Below are 16,442 nucleotides of genomic sequence, written 5' to 3'. Positions count from 1 at the left end.
AAGTTAACAAAATTGCACGGAAAATTAATAAAAATACAATGAAAAATAAAAAATACCGATGACTACTATTACTATTATTATTATTATTATTATTACTATTTTATTTTCGGTAATCATGGTAACAATTTTTTTGTTATTATTATTTATTTTCCTCATTTTTGTAACATTTTTCACTGATGATTCGCTCCTATTGGTCGCAAGAGAAGGTGCTTATGTAGTACAATTTTTGGAAAATCCACCAGAAAACTTCGGAATCTGTATGTAAAAAAAACAACAACAACTATCACTGCAGTCCAGCAAGAAAAAAAACTATATTAAGGTCACTATTGATTATGATTGAATATAATAATTATAGACCTGTTGTTATATTTTGTTAAAACCATAACAACAAAAATAAGAATTAGCAAAATAAGTCAATGTTTACAGTAAATTTCAAATTCACAGCAATAAACTAACATAACAAGTTATACCAAGTTTTATTGTTTTATCAACAGGCAACAATATAAAAACCACGAGATGGCACATTATTGTATTTTACCCACCGTAGTAAAATAAAAAAATGATATAACTTTGAAACTTAAGTGTTAGAAATTATAAGCTTACGTACACATCTCGAGGGGTTCACGTTAAGTTTATTAAAAACCACGTGTGGATTGCCTACATGATAATATACTGCTCGCATAATCATAAGAGAGTCTCACGGTAACGGCAAGCAGAATGACTATAATATTATGACTTGAGTAACTCACTGACTAATTAACGTAGAGCCTGAACAATGATAGATCGATGCTTACAATTTACACGGTACATTCGTAAAATCGTACCACAAATTTAGTGTGCAATAAGAAAGCATTTTACAAAATTCGCATATTAAAGTGGTGGTTTTACAAGATTTTTGAGAATCAAAACGGTCAATGAAAATGTCTAAGTTTTGAACACCGTTAAACCGAATATTAAATAACAAATTAATCAAAATTCGAATCATATTACATAGAATTGGCATTTTTAACGGGCAACGAAGTGCACGGAGCCAGCTAGTAATATATAAATAGGTAATTTGTCAATACATTTTGTCATAAATAAATAATTTAAATAATATAAAATAAATAATAAAAGTACTAATAATTATTTAGCACTGTGTCGCTTCTAATCATTTGTTCTGCTCAAAACATTTTATTCTAAATTAAAATTAAGGAAAATCATTTGTTCGAACTTTAAACTTGTTAGCCTACTTCTTTTTTTGTGATTGTCTGTCCAGCTTTGAAAAAAATTCGCTCGCATGGTACCGATGTACCCATGATGCAAAACCTTTTTTTCACAAATTTAAAGAGTCTTGGGTAAACATGCTGATTTAGCTTCCACCAAACCAGGGGATCTTCTCTTCGAGACAGTAGTGATTCATGCAGATATTTATCAAGTTCAACTTTAAATGCTGCTGTAGGATCGGAAGATTGAACTATTGAAACCACTTCACTGTCAAAATCTTTCCATATAGAATCACCATCAGTCTGATTTGGTAATGTGGTGACTTGAGTAGTTGCTTGTGTATTATTTACAATATTAACTGTTGCAGCTTTGTTGATCAAGGATTTTTTACCCTCGCTAAATGCAAACTGATGCAAAAATCCATAATTCTTAAATCTTGGGTGCAATATTGTTGATTCAGCGTATAATGGATTTAGTTCCAACGACTTAAACCGTGTATTTACTTCACTAACCAGAACACCAATCATACTTGAAATTTGCACACATGTATTATGTTCAGTTTTTATTTTGTTACAGTATTTAATTAAATATTTACTTAATATTACTATCTTTGAAATAGACACAGATTTTTCAGAACTTATTTCGGTAGTTATTTTTTTAAATGGCTTTAACAATTCACAGGCTCTAGTAAAAATAATCCAATCATTATTTGTTAAATATTCATTGTAGTTAGTTTCTGCTAATGCTGTGCAGAGAGGAATCTTCAAGTCAAGTACTCGTTTTAACATTTCAAAGGTAGAGTTCCATCTTGTCACAACATCTTGGATAAGAACAAATTGAGGAGAATAGCCCAGTTGTTCTTGGATCGATTTTAATTTGCCTACAGCAGTGGTACTTTTTCTGAAATGCCTAACTATACCTGAAATTTTCTCTTTAACCTCCTGTATTTCTTTTATAGCTTTTTGTACAGCCAGGTTCAAGCTATGATCAAAACAACGTACATGCCTCCATTTGCATAAATCAATTACCTTTAATATATTTGATGCATTGTCTAATGTGCAAGCTGAGACTCTATTTTCCAAACCCCATTCTTTTATGACTTTTAACAATTCACTTTTCAAATTATCACTGGTACCTATGTGATTCTAAGTACATAAAACAAGAAAGTAAATATGACTTAAGCTCACAGTTGTTATCTATAAAATGTGCTGTAGCTGCAATATAACCCTCGTTCTTTTTAGATGTCCAACTATCAGTCGTGATACTAACAAAATGACCATTTCCTACTATATCGGACTTAACTTTATCATATGTCTCATTGTAAAGAATAGAAAGCAATGAAGTCGACAGTGATTTTCTTGATGGTAAGTCGTATCCGGGGTTTAACATTTTTAAAAGTTTAACAAACTCTTTGTCCTCAACAATACTGAACGGATAATATTCTTTGACTATCATCTTTAAAACTTGCTAATCAATCAAAGTTCGTATGGAAGTTCCTACTGGTCTCTGTAAATAGCTCGTTATTGTGTTTTGTACTGTTGGTCTATGTAAATTTAACGTCGGTGTATGAGTATGAGAGACAACAACCGACTAAAAAAAAATGTATTGTTATGAATTAATCATAGACCACAAGTAAAAATATTGTAATTTAGTTATGATGAAATTATTTTTTTTTTTTCATTAATTCATAATTTATTTATTTATTATAAAGGACCAATGAAATATTATTAATTATTATATTATGTTACATATTATAATAAATATTTGAAGTTTCATATAGTATGTACTGTTATACTGTCATTAAAAACTTAACTTTACTAATTAAATAAAAAAACAATAATAATTTGAAGTTAGCATTTTTAATATAATAACTAATATTTCATGTGTATGTAATTTACTTAAAATACTCACTGAAGAAAATGTGAGATGATTTTAAATTTCTATAGGGTCATTAACATTTTCTTCAACATTCATGTTAGAAGCAGGACGACGTTTACTAATAATAATGCGAAAAATCATTCTGAGCCTCCTTCTATTATATTTTCCAAAGCTACAATAAATTTATCCAACGAAGCAAAGTTATTAATGCCAGCCGAAAACAGCATAAAACGAAGTTTAAGAAGAGTTAAAATGCATCTTATCCACCCTTAGTACCAATAAATGAGTTGAAAGTGACTGGTATATGGGTAACGATAGGAGGTGAAAATCCTCAACCGTTTTTATTGTATGACAATCAAAATAATGAAAATAGAATAATAATTTTTTCATTTCCAGAAAGTTTGGAATTATTAAAAACGTCAAAATATTGGTACATGGATGGAACATTTTCAACTGCGCCTACAGGCTTTAACCAAATGTATATTATTCATGTTAAAATGGACTCAGTTAAACAGTTCCTTTGGTGTACATTCTTCTTCAAAATAAAACAAAAAATACATATACCAAAATGCTTTCTGTCATTTGTGCAAAATAACCAAATTGTGAAGTGGTACTGTAGCCGCGGTCAGCTCTTATTTATTTTTATATAAATAAGTAGTGCCTTCACGACTGAGGGTAGGCAACATAACATGAAGCACTACCTATGTAAATATAATTATATTATATATTAGGAAAAGAAAACAATAAAATAATAGATATTAATTTTGATGCATTTTTATTTTGCAATAATGATAATAATAATATGTTTTTTGGTGTATAATGATTTTAGAATTATAATGAATTGTTAGGTCGGTTTACAATTTAATAACAAGATTGACAAAATTTCCGGCATATATATAAAGAAAATGTTTTTTTTAACAATTATAATAAATAGGTATGACTAGATTAAGGCCCGTCGGCCATATTAACACAAATATTTGGTCGACCAATACTCACAGAACAGTTAGGACACACACCTGGTTTTACACCCACGCTACCGCACCAGGGCCTGTATGTATATCAACAGTAATACAAATAAAACAAGTTGATCCTGCGTACGTACGAATGTATGCCTACAACTGTTTACGAAGACTTCACAATACTGTAACAATTAATGCAGCCAGGACAGGAGCACGGAGTAAGTACTGAACACTACTGTCCCCAATAGGTACACCACTGACCACACCACGTTGAATCACAAAGACAAATCGCTGGTAAACTTCGAGCGCCCTAAACTGGATAATAAGAATGAATTTAAGCAATTAATATTGCAATGAACGATAGTTACCAGACGAATTTCTTGACAAAAACAAAAAAACGCAAATTCACAACAACGTGGTTTGGGACGACTGCAATTGACATAAAAAACTTGCACATGAATTGTACGAACACTGAGAATTACGAGCGCCTTGACGGCTAAGAGAAAAGTGACATTAACGAATAACGGACAAACAAAATACGATGAAAACTATACGAATAGGCTTTCAGTGTCACCACACTAGAACAATGAAAACTGGAAAATCTAAGAACTTTGTGATACTGAAAGCATGACTTAATATAAAGTAACTTTGAATTATAACGAATCTTGGAAAACAAGTGATACAATCACGCAGCTGGCCGGTCGAAAACGGAAACATGATAACGTTCCACTAACAAAGCTGCAACTGCGGACCACATCGTTATACGCACATGAAAATGATAATACATAATGACAATAACATAAATATGACAAACTTAAACAGGTACAAATAACAATAGATTTTGAGAAAGCTGTCGTTATTGCGATTGAGAAAGTACTACCGAAAGTAAAAATTCACTGTTGCTATTTTCACCTGTGTCAATCAGTATGGCGTAAAATCCAAGAGTATGGGCTAGTCAAAAAATATAAGGAAGACAAACAATTCCAACGAGATATCGCAATGATAACTGGTCTTGCATTTTTACCAGTCAATTAAGTCAAAAAAGGTATGTACCTACATTATGATTAATAACTATTTTTTTTTTTCATAAATAGGTAGATGTAGATTGTGGTTGTGTTTTAGGTATGGAAATGTTATATGAAAAATTTTATAACCAAGATGCTGATCAAATTCTTACGTACTTTGATACAACTTATGTTAACGGTCGCTATAGGAATAAAGAAAATGTAGAATTAAAGTACATATTTACTAGAACACCTCCATTATTTTCACCTTCCATGTGGAACGTGTTTGAGTTAACTAAAGCTGGTATAGTGGTATAGGTAGAACAAACAATATTTCGGAAGGGTGGAATAATAAATTTGCAACTCTAATGCGAATTAATCATCCAAATATTTGGCTTTTTATTGAAGCTCTACAAATGAGCCACTCAAGTGCTTCAATAAAAATTTTAAATTATAGATCAGGAGCTTTTCGTAGTAATTTAGGTAAAGACGATAGGTTAAAAAAATTATGCGAAAGTTTTTCAAATGATATTTTAAACTTTTTAATTTCCGTGAGCTATCTTACCAGAATAAAGTGATATTTATAGGCACGGGGGTCGGGGGGGGGGGGGGGGGAAACGTCCTAGATTCGTATTTTTAGATAAATGATTAAAAGAAGATACATATTCGTCATGGTTACAAAAAAGTAGAGAGTCTAAAGCATATTGTTCTTTATGTCGGGTTACGTTTACAATTAAATATGAAGGATTTCTTGCTTTAAAAAAAACATCAAAATATCCAAAAACATAAAAAAGGATTATCTATTGTTAAACAAAATAAAATAATGAATAATTATTTTTTAAAAATAGTACAGAAACAGAAAATATTGCTCGCACTGAATTAAAATTAACTCATAATGGTATAAAACATCATCATAGTTACTTGTTTCAAGACTGCGGTAATAAACTATTAAAGAATTATTTTTCTGATTCAACTTTAGCTTCCAAAATTCATTGTGGTAATGTGGTCGTACTAAAATTACTGCTTTAATAGAAAATGTATTAGGTCCATATTCAATAGAATTAGTTTTAAAACATCTAAAAGACACATATTTTTCTATCGCGACTAATGCATCGAATACAGGGAATAAAAAGTTTTTTCCTGTTGCTATTAGATTCTTCGATAAAAATATTGGTACATGCGTACACGTATTTTGGATTTCTATGAAAATGCAGACGAGACATCTCTATCTATTGGTAGCTGTTTAATAGAATGGAAAAATATAATATAAATTTAGATAAACTTGTTTCGTATGGAGCCGATAATTGTTCAATTAACTATGGTAAAAATAAATCGGTTTTTATTTATTTAAGAAATCAGTAAAATTTACCACATTTAATACCGGGGCATTGTCATATGTATATTTTGCTTTATACAACAAAATTTGGTTTACAAAAGTTGACTTATGATGTTGAAAATTTAATTTTAAAAATTCATTCTGAATTTTCATTAAGTGCTAAAATAATACATGAACTTAAAAACCTCGTTAAAAACTCTTGATTTTATGGATACAGAATTTGTGTCGATTCTTCGTCACGTAAAAACTAGATTTCTTTCATTGTACCAAGCTATAGATACATTTTTACAATCATGGCCCGTTTTAAAATCGTATTTTCTTAGTCAAGGAGAAGAAAATGTTAACAATGTTATTTGGTCTTTTATATCTGACCAAGAAAACGAACTTCGAGGTGATCAAAATCCGAGTTTACCAGAGTTATACCTATATTTACTTTGTTCATAACATTATGTATTTATTTTACATTAAAATAAAAACTGTTGAAAGTAATTTTATTGAGATAAGTGAAATTCATTATATTTTTAAAAATTTATTAAATGAATTTAAATCACGGTATGAAAAAAAAATTTTGGTCTTAAAACTAATCAGGACTTAATTTATCTTAAACAGTCTGAGAAATTGAAATTTGAAAAAGACGCATTGATTATATATTCAAGAATTATACACTACTTATCTTGAAAAATGGTATAATATTACAGTCCATCAAGTCACGATGTTACTTAGAAAATTCAATTGATATAAATAATGTGTTTACTTTTTGTAAAAGCCAAGAAATTGAAATAAATGGCGACCAGTTGTTTTCAAAAATAGTTATTTTAAACGATATTTTACCTACAGTTGATTCCGAAAATAAAAATTTGTCATTATCCCAAAAATGGTCTAAAATTTTAATAAAAATAGATGCTCTTAGTTTATTGAAAATAATAGAATATATTTTTACTGTTCCGCCAACAAATGCATTTGTGGAACGTATTTTTTCGGTAGGTAATGAAACACTTATGGACTGATGAGAGGAACCTAAGTTATTAAAGCAGAAATGATGACAAATTTCAACTACTCTTTGTCGTGTCATGAATTTTGTCAGTTTTTGAAAATAGAAAGTGGTCATCAACTCGTAAAGGCGGCAAAAAGCGAAAAAAAATACAATTTTAAAAAGCAAAGCACATAATTAATATACATTAAATTTATTATTATATTATATTTTATATTAATTATTTATTTATTCACATTTTTTATTTAATTACTTATTGTATTATCACTTATCAGAATTATAGTAATAGTAACAAACTAAAATAATAAATATTTATATTATTTATTTTTATATTCAAATTAAGTTTATGACGACTAAAAAAAAAAGAGGTTTTCAGTAAACGTCCAGTTTTACAAATTATAAAAGTTGGTAACCCTAACCAAGTACGGAAAATTAAAAATGATATAATCTACACAATAGATTTTATTTAAGATTATATTGTTGTTGAATATTTGATGATTTGTACTGTACCTAATCTATGACGATATACACATATCGCTACCGTCATGACTCATGGCAATAACCCAATTACATCGTTGAGCTCAAAGGAGTCGTCAATTTTTAGGTAAAAAATGTTAAATTTGCACAAACGAGTTGCAGCGATGGTTTTATGGAGCTTCGTACAACAATCATAGTATCTAACACTTGAATACTATTATACAGTGTAATTAAAATGTTGAATATATTTGGATACGATGACTAAAATTACGAGTTAAACTTGAAATGGAAATACTCGTACGAGATGAGTGCAAAATGCGAATGACATCGTAAGAGTATTAAGCGCGTACATGTAATACGAGAACCCCTTGTTAAAATATCATGATATTCTACGGTTCCTTTTTGGAGTCAATTCAATGGTCACTATTTTATTTGTCCATACTATACATCGCTCTGCTTAGAATCTAATATACTAAAATGCGGGAATTTTTATTGGGTATACCTTTTGAAACCAGTAAATTGATGTACAGAAGATTTTATTATTATTAATCGTGCCTATTGTTATCGTATTACGATCGTGACTCGCGTAATTATTGTACCTTCGTGTTATCACTTATCAACGGGCGAACGGTTACAACGAAACGTTCGGCTCCGGTCCGACCGCCGCCAAACGTTTCCCGATGTAGTGCGGCGCCGAGTAGTTCTGGTGCGCCCCGTTCTCCAACCCGCCCGTACGTAATCAGCGCCTCAGCGTGAGACCGCCAGACGGACGCCGTAAACACCGACGCGCCCTCACTACGTAGTCGGCAGTCGTTGTCGTCTCGCCGTTTCCGTCGTCGACAGATTAACATATTTTGCACGCGTTCGTTGCCACCATGGACAACAACCGTGAACGCGTCCCGCCGAACGACTTGCTCGCACAGTTGGAAAATGACGTTGGCGTTGAAGACGATGTCGACATCGAAAACGATGGCGACGACGACAGCGACAGCGACAGCAACAATGATGGCTTTGTACACTTTGTCCGCATCCATAACGATGACGACGACGACGACGACAGCGACAGCGACGATGATAACGTTCCAGACTTTGACGACAGCGACACCGACAGCGACGATGCTGGCTTTGTAGACTTTTCCTACGTCGGAAGCGATGGCGTCGACGACGACAACGACAATGATGGCGGCGACGAAAACGTGGTCGGCAACGGCAACGACCACGCCGCCGAAATCAGTGCTGTAAGTAGAAAGTTGCAGTCCATTAGGTTTAGGTGCTTTATTATGCGCGATTTCCATTATGATTGTCATAGTCGTCGTTGTTGTCTCGTTTCTCATACAATTATGTTATTATTTTTTTCTCGCTTACGAGTGATTGTGTATCGCTTTCGATATACCTAACCGTTATTTACGTTCAGTTCAATTGCAACTTCAGGGCCTCGGTTTTGCCTTGTTTCTGATAGTAGTGATTTTCATTATTGAAACTGTAGTTTTATTAATGCAGTTAGATTTCTCACTTTTCAAGTTATTTGTTGGTATGCTACCACTGTTTAACAAATTTAACATATTATAGACTAATGACCCAGTGCTTTAGTGTATGGCATTTGACTTGTGTAATTATGGATTACTGTGAATCCACGACACATGTTATATTACTAAATTATCAGTTGTCAACCTAGTATTGTCATCATAAACACAATTAATTTAACCATTTCTTTTCATTCAAAGTAATTAGATATAGATAATTTTATTCATTGATTATGGCAAACAACATGGTTATTAGTCTAGTGATATTGCAATCAAACTTAAAGTAGGTAAATATCAAATATTTTAGTTATTCAATAAATTTGGTATTTTTTACTTTTAATTTACCTAACCTAATATAGTATCTGTATTATTCATTGTTGGGTACTTTAAATTCTTATAGTATTTAAATCATTCAATATCACTTATTCATAAGATGTTAAGAAGATAACAATACATAAATCGTTAATAAGTACTTTGATCATTGACGTATAATAATAATATTCAATTAGTTGAAGAATAAAACCTATTTGCTTGTGAAAATAAAGCTTTGAATCAAATTAACATATTATAGGTACCTACTTTGATTAACAGTATGTATTATTAATCTACATTAAATCTCTAGTTGGGCGTAGACAATTAAACACAACATTAATCGATATCATTGAAAATTACCTATTTTTTTATACTTCTTGTTATACAAGGTTATTTTGTTTTCCAAAACACCTTAACCTATCCAAAACTATTAAATTTTCCCACTTTCTCATTATCACAAACCACTTCATTATATTTAATTAAATCATACTTAATTCTTTGTGAATTTTTTTAAAATGTATTATTAATTGCCACATTTGAAGGATAAAAAAAATTAAATAAAGAAAAGAGTTAAATTCACAGTACATAATCATTTATAGTATATTTTATGAGCCGTACATGGTTTTCCAAAGTATAGTTTTGCGTCATGCCAATTGTTGCATTTTCTTTGAGTGTATAAAATACTACATTCCTAAAGCAGCCTTACTGCTTCTTCTTCAGTCATAGGTAGAAACCAAATGTTCACAATGTTATTATTTAATTATTAAAAAATAAATTTTAAAATGAAATAAACAGACAAAAACAATTGACTTGATTAGGTACTACAGTGACATTTAGATGAGACTGCAAAACAGTCTACTTTTAACTATCAAGTATATGTAATATAAAAGGTATACTACAAAAAGTAATAATACCTATAGGTAATAATAGAAAATTGTAAATTGAAATGCTGGTACGTGGTGCATGTATATCATATTGATGTTCTTGTAGTCTCGTTAATAGTTGTAGTCTCTTAAAACAAAAAGTACCCTAATTTATTTTATTTACATTGAATGATGTACTCTACTTTTCAAATATGGTACGTTATGTAATATATATATATTATATATTTATATGTATTCTTTTATACTATATTTCCATAAATGACTTAATATATTACAACAAATTGGGAGCTGTGTATAGCTTAATATTTTAATTCTGTAATATGGAGTAGATTTTTTGTAATTTAGTAATTTTTTTTTCTTTACAGATTATTCCATTTCCAAGTCATAAACCTGTTATACTTATACCTCCTCCAAGTGCTGAAAGCCTCGCACAATTATCTAAGTTGACCATTCCTAACTGTGATATGAAAATTTATGAAAATCGTCTGAAGAGTTATAATAAATGGCCATCAAAATGTATGACACCTGAGAAATTGGCCAAGGCTGGATTTTATTATTCAGGTACAAAGGATAAAGTGAGATGTTTATACTGCTCACTTGTTATGAAAAACTGGGAAAAAGATGATGATCCACAATTTGAACATGAATATCTATCTCCACACTGTCAATATTTTAAAGAAAAACAAGGTTAGCATTTTTAAATTTCACTATAAACATGTAACTAATTTTAAAATCCACTGTATTTATATTTTGAATTATATCAGTGTGTATTTATTGAAATATAAGTTCACTAATGACAATTTATTTTTACAGATTTTAATTTGTATCATAAATCGGATATTATGACTGCTTATATTCAGAATTTCTTATGTTCCGTTGGTATTGTGACAGATACAAATATGAAAGTTCTCTCAAATTATAAATCATTGACCTCTTTTGAATCTCGTATGAAGACATTTGAAACATTCACAAAAATCCTAAACCATGAGGTTCGAACTTTTTGTAAAGCTGGATTATTCTATATAGGTAAACTTTATAATATTTATAATTTGAATAATTATTATTTAATAATGTATTCAACTTCAGGTGAAAGAGATAGGATGATATGTTTCTGCTGTAATCAAGGTCTAATGGATTGGGAAGTTGATGATGATCCTTGGGTTGAACATGCACGTTGGTCACCACTTTGCAGTTACATTCTTTTAAGTAAAGGCAAACGTTTTGTGGAAGAGGTTGGTGGTGAAGTAAATTACAGTTTACGAATTAACCTGGAGGTCAGTATTTTTTAAATAATTTTTAAGATGTTTTTAAAATATTGAATTACATTTTACAGGAATTGAATAAGTTGTTTACCATTCACACACATCTTGCTGTTGACAGTTATACAATGAGGTTTGTTGTTTGATACTATTTTGTGGTTTAGTCAAAACTTGATATATTAACTATAGAGAACAATTTACCAAATTTACTTAAAGGTGAATGCTCTATTTCACTGTACATTTTTGATCAACAGTATTTTAAATAAGCATGTAATGCATTAATAAAATATAATGCTAATATACACATTTTTTTATTAACAAAATATTGATATCAAATTTAATCATTCTATTCATGCCCAAATTAATAACATATTAATTTTTATTAACTATATCATTAAAAATGCAAAATAAAATTAGTTTTTAATTCAAAATTTTAATGTGTATGTTTGAAAAATATAGAGCAATGTGATTTACATTTATAATTAATAAAAAAATGAAAACAAATAACCATCACAGCTATGATGTAGCTAATTTAGCTTAAGGTCATTAAGTAATAACTCTGCCACTGTAATGGATGACATATTAATTTTTTATTAAGCTCTTTTACTAGCCAACAAAAATTTTATCACATACACAAATCAAATAAAGAATATTTTTAATGTATAATATATAATTACTACAAAATTTTAAAAATTTTATTATAACTAAAATGCTAATATATATATATATGGTTTAAATTTCAAGTGCAGAGATTTATTTTTGAATAAATTCATAGTTGATTTTGGTTTTGTTTTTAAGTTTGTAGTGAACAAACCTTGAATCTACTTAGTAGTTGATGAAAATTATAAAAATATTTTAAATAATACCTGTCTTAAATATAATTATAATCTTACTTGTTCTTATCCTCATTGCATAAAGAAATACTCTAAAGAATAAGCAATTAACTTACCTTTTTTAATTGTAATTCTTATTTTATATTTTTTGGCCTTCCTTAACTTATAAAAATATTTAAGTTTGATTATATCTTATATAGAAGCTATGTTGTAAATTAATTTTTGTTTCAAAAATTGCTATTTAAAATACATTAAGCAATATGTGTGTTTTATGATGTATTTATTAATAATCTTAAAACTATACTTACTCAGATTTCAATTATTTAAAAAAAAAATTCAAATACAAAATTTGAAAATTTATTACAAGATTTGAATTTTTATTTATGTTCAATTTTATTATAGAGTAATTCAATTTAAAACTTAAATATTTCAAATATATTTTGTCACCTTTTTAGTAAAAATGTATGAATAATAATATTTAATATACATTTATATATTTGAATTGCTTATCATAAAAACTTATGATATTTTATCATGATCAACTTATAATTATCTTAATGTAGTATTGTTTATAATTTTTTTTTTCTTCATATATAGAACTTTGGAAACATCATTGGAAAGTAATATGTTCCCAGACTTTGTGGAACCTTTGACAATTATACGTGTTAACCGACAGGAATCATCAATACCTGATTCAGTCGTATGCAAAATTTGCTTTAAAGAAAAATTGGAAGTGCTTTTCTTGCCTTGTCGTCACGTTATTGCATGTATTCAATGTGCAGTAACACTTGATTTATGTGCTATATGCAGACAGCCATTTACTCTAACTATGAGAGTCGGCCTTTATGTTACTAACCTAAAACAGTACAGTCAAGGTTATCGTGGTTCAGAGAATGTAAATGAACTCGTTGATCCAGTCCTTTGCAAGATTTGTTGCAAAGAACAAATGCAGGCTGTATTTTTACCGTGTAGACATATATCCACTTGTTATAAATGCGCCTCAAAAGTAAAAGAATGTTTAGTTTGTTATGTAAGTGTATTTGCGTACATGCAAATATTCATTTAGCATTAATTAAAGATGAACTGATCTAAAACTAAAACTAAAACTAAAATATCAAAACAGTTAAACATACAAATATGAATTATATATATTTTTTTTTTATGTTCAGTTTTATATTTGTTAATCATTTAATATGAATTTATAAATAACTCTATTCTAAGAATCCAGTTAGAATTAAGTTAAAAATGCATGAATATTGTCGTACTTGACTGATTTTTTTAATGTTGCATTCATATTTGATTAGATTAAAATAACAAACTAAACCATAACTTTTTTTTTATCACCCTTACTATTGTATAAATATACTATCATTGATAATATAATTTAAACTACCTATATTATAATTAAAAAACTTGCTTTAACACATAGGAGATGAAAGCGCTCGTTCTTTATGTAATAATATACTAAAAACAATACCGTCTAATTCTTTATGTATAATATATTAATAGCCGCGTTAACGCAGTGCTCATCTCAAACGCAAAAACAAAATAAATATAGTCTGTCTCCAATGTGTTACCGTTAATAGGAATATATTTATACCTTGGGTAATATCCAATTTATTTTAAAGTATGTATTAAGTTAAAATTATCTATTGAACTGTTCACCAAATAATGTACACAATGATACTATCAGTTATCTTATTTTTTTCTTATATTTTACCTTACTTATCTTTATTTTAAATGCTATTTTTTTTATTAATTCTCGAGATTCCATACATAAGGACTATTGTTCTATCAAGTATTAATAATTAAGTTCATTAATTGATATTGATATTTTATTTTAATACATTTTTTTTTATATTTAAGTATAATTTAAGACTGTAATAATATTGTATTGCCAATATTATTTATTTTTATTCCTATTGATAAGTTTTATATTACATATTAATTTCAAGACAAAATAAATAAATTTCTTAGATATATATTATATATTGTCATTGTTTAAAAAGTATTTTTTTTAATAGCTACCACTATGTGTTTTAATGCCAAGATTAAAAAATTAGCTTTATTATTATATCACCAAACGTTTTACAAATTAATGACTGAGTAGTCTGAAACTTAATCAGGTTATCACGTTACAAAAACTAATAAGAAAACTATCTAAAAATCTATAAAAATAAAGTTAACTTATGAAATATTTTTTTATTATACATAATGTAATATAATTATGTATAAAAAAAGAACTATTATATAACTGTAATACTAAAAGCGAATTTTTAAAATTTTTATAGAAATAATTTTTTTTGGCACGATGGAAATCATGTGGTATAGTCATACAAAACTTAACCAAAGTTAAAAAATAAAATAATTATGTATTACAATTGAATAATTCAAATTGAAAATTGAAAAATAAATTTATAATCATTTTCACTTGATTTTTTTTTGTATGATAACAAATTATGATAAGATTGTTGTCGTATAGTGGTTAATTGTAAGTCACCAATTATTATGACCTGTGTACTAAAATTGGTCTACCACATAGGGATGATTCTAATTATTTTTTTCTTATAGCTTATAAGTTATTGTTTTTTTAAATGAAGAATATAATTTCTAAATTAAAAAAAGAAAATGTACATTGTTAGGTAAACTGTAATCATGTTTATTTTGTATTTTTAACATTATTATTGTTTATAAGTATTTTAAAAAAAAAAAACAAAACTTAATACATAAATATTAATAACTATATATTTTAGAAAAAAGAATAAAATTATTTTTATTATATCAGTGGAATCCATAATATTACTTTTAGAGTACATCTTATGCAATATACACATACCACATATTCTTTAAAAGGTTTATGTTTCGATTGCTCTTAATAAAACAAATAATTAATGATTATCTTTTTATTATCTATAGACTAAATAATTATGTCATAAAATCAATTTAATATATGTAACTAGTTTATCCTATACAACTTCTATTTCAATAGCATATTACTTTTCTTAAACATTTACTTTATTTTTAATTGTTATTTAAAAACAATTTTCTTCAGGTTTTTATTTAATTTTAATTAAATTTTTTTTTGGTAGTTTTCCAGTATCAGGTGGTCAACATTTACTGTATTACTGTATAGTTTATTTTGGCCACATTCATTGTATATTTTGGTATATTTAAAATTATATTTTAAAAAAATATCTTAATTATTAAATTTGTTAGAGCAAATGAAAAACAATATAATTCAACTTCAGGACCCTATTCTGCTGTTAATTAATAATAATAAAGTTAGCTGAAATAAATTAATATTTAATTTTACTTTGTTATACTTGTTATAGTGGCTAAGATGTAAAATCTATATGTTGTAATAACAAGAACTATATAAAAAAAAAGTTAAAATTTACTTAAAGTATATATTTCTGTACAATGATCAATGAAAACAATTTTTTTTTATAATTTGATCACTTATGATACTACCTATTTTTATTCATTAAATCAAATAATTAGCCAGCTAAATTATTATTATATACATAAAAAAAAAATGTTGATAATTTTTCTATTAAATATTTTAATTTAAATGAAGTGGCATTTCATAAATTCATGGTTTTTTTTTCTAAAAAAATTTATTTATTAATTAAATTATCACATTTATTTTAACATTATTGAGATGTAGGTAATTAAGTAATAAAAAAAAAACCATAATAATAACAATAAAAATGTCATTTAATATTAACATAACTCAATTTTCTCTTTTCTAGCAGACTTAATTCTTTTTAACAATACTTC

At 27.9% G+C, this 16,442-nt stretch overlaps 2 protein-coding genes across 2 annotated transcripts; one reads left to right on the top strand and one right to left on the bottom strand.

The window, feature by feature from the left end:
* Nucleotides 1-1,223: 1,223 nt before the first annotated feature.
* LOC114120539 (E3 SUMO-protein ligase ZBED1-like) lies at nucleotides 1,224-2,661 on the bottom strand. Its single transcript, XM_027982476.2, has 3 exons — nucleotides 2,394-2,661; nucleotides 1,812-2,341; nucleotides 1,224-1,691 (listed from the first exon to the last, which is right to left on the bottom strand). The coding sequence occupies exons 1-3, from the start codon at nucleotides 2,659-2,661 to the stop codon at nucleotides 1,224-1,226; spliced, it is 1,266 nt and encodes a 421-aa protein (XP_027838277.2).
* A 5,908-nt stretch (nucleotides 2,662-8,569) lies between these two features.
* Nucleotides 8,570-14,649, top strand: LOC114120528 (death-associated inhibitor of apoptosis 1-like). Its single transcript, XM_027982465.2, has 6 exons — nucleotides 8,570-9,089; nucleotides 10,936-11,257; nucleotides 11,384-11,596; nucleotides 11,657-11,844; nucleotides 11,904-11,962; nucleotides 13,260-14,649. Exons 1-6 carry the CDS (start codon nucleotides 8,727-8,729, stop codon nucleotides 13,726-13,728), a joined length of 1,614 nt encoding a protein of 537 aa, XP_027838266.2. The 5' UTR covers nucleotides 8,570-8,726; the 3' UTR covers nucleotides 13,729-14,649.
* Nucleotides 14,650-16,442: the final 1,793 nt, after the last annotated feature.

This window comes from Aphis gossypii, chromosome X (assembly GCF_020184175.1).
Source record: "Aphis gossypii isolate Hap1 chromosome X, ASM2018417v2, whole genome shotgun sequence".
Classification (NCBI taxonomy): domain Eukaryota; kingdom Metazoa; phylum Arthropoda; class Insecta; order Hemiptera; family Aphididae; genus Aphis; species Aphis gossypii.
The sequence above is the reverse complement of the archived record's forward strand: the minus strand, read 5'-3'. Positions and strand labels throughout refer to the sequence as shown.

Coding starts and splice junctions, on each gene's coding strand:
- LOC114120539 (XM_027982476.2), bottom strand. CDS start 2,661: ATGATAGTCAAAGAATATTATCCGTTCAGTATTGTTGAGGACAAAGAG. Junction 2,342..2,393: donor ACATTTTATAGATAACAACT/GTGAGCTTAAGT, acceptor AGAATCACATAG/GTACCAGTGATAATTTGAAA. Junction 1,692..1,811: donor CTGTGTCTATTTCAAAGATA/GTAATATTAAGT, acceptor ACACGGTTTAAG/TCGTTGGAACTAAATCCATT.
- LOC114120528 (XM_027982465.2), top strand. CDS start 8,727: ATGGACAACAACCGTGAACGCGTCCCGCCGAACGACTTGCTCGCACAG. Junction 11,258..11,383: donor ATATTTTAAAGAAAAACAAG/GTTAGCATTTTT, acceptor TTATTTTTACAG/ATTTTAATTTGTATCATAAA. Junction 11,597..11,656: donor AGCTGGATTATTCTATATAG/GTAAACTTTATA, acceptor ATTCAACTTCAG/GTGAAAGAGATAGGATGATA.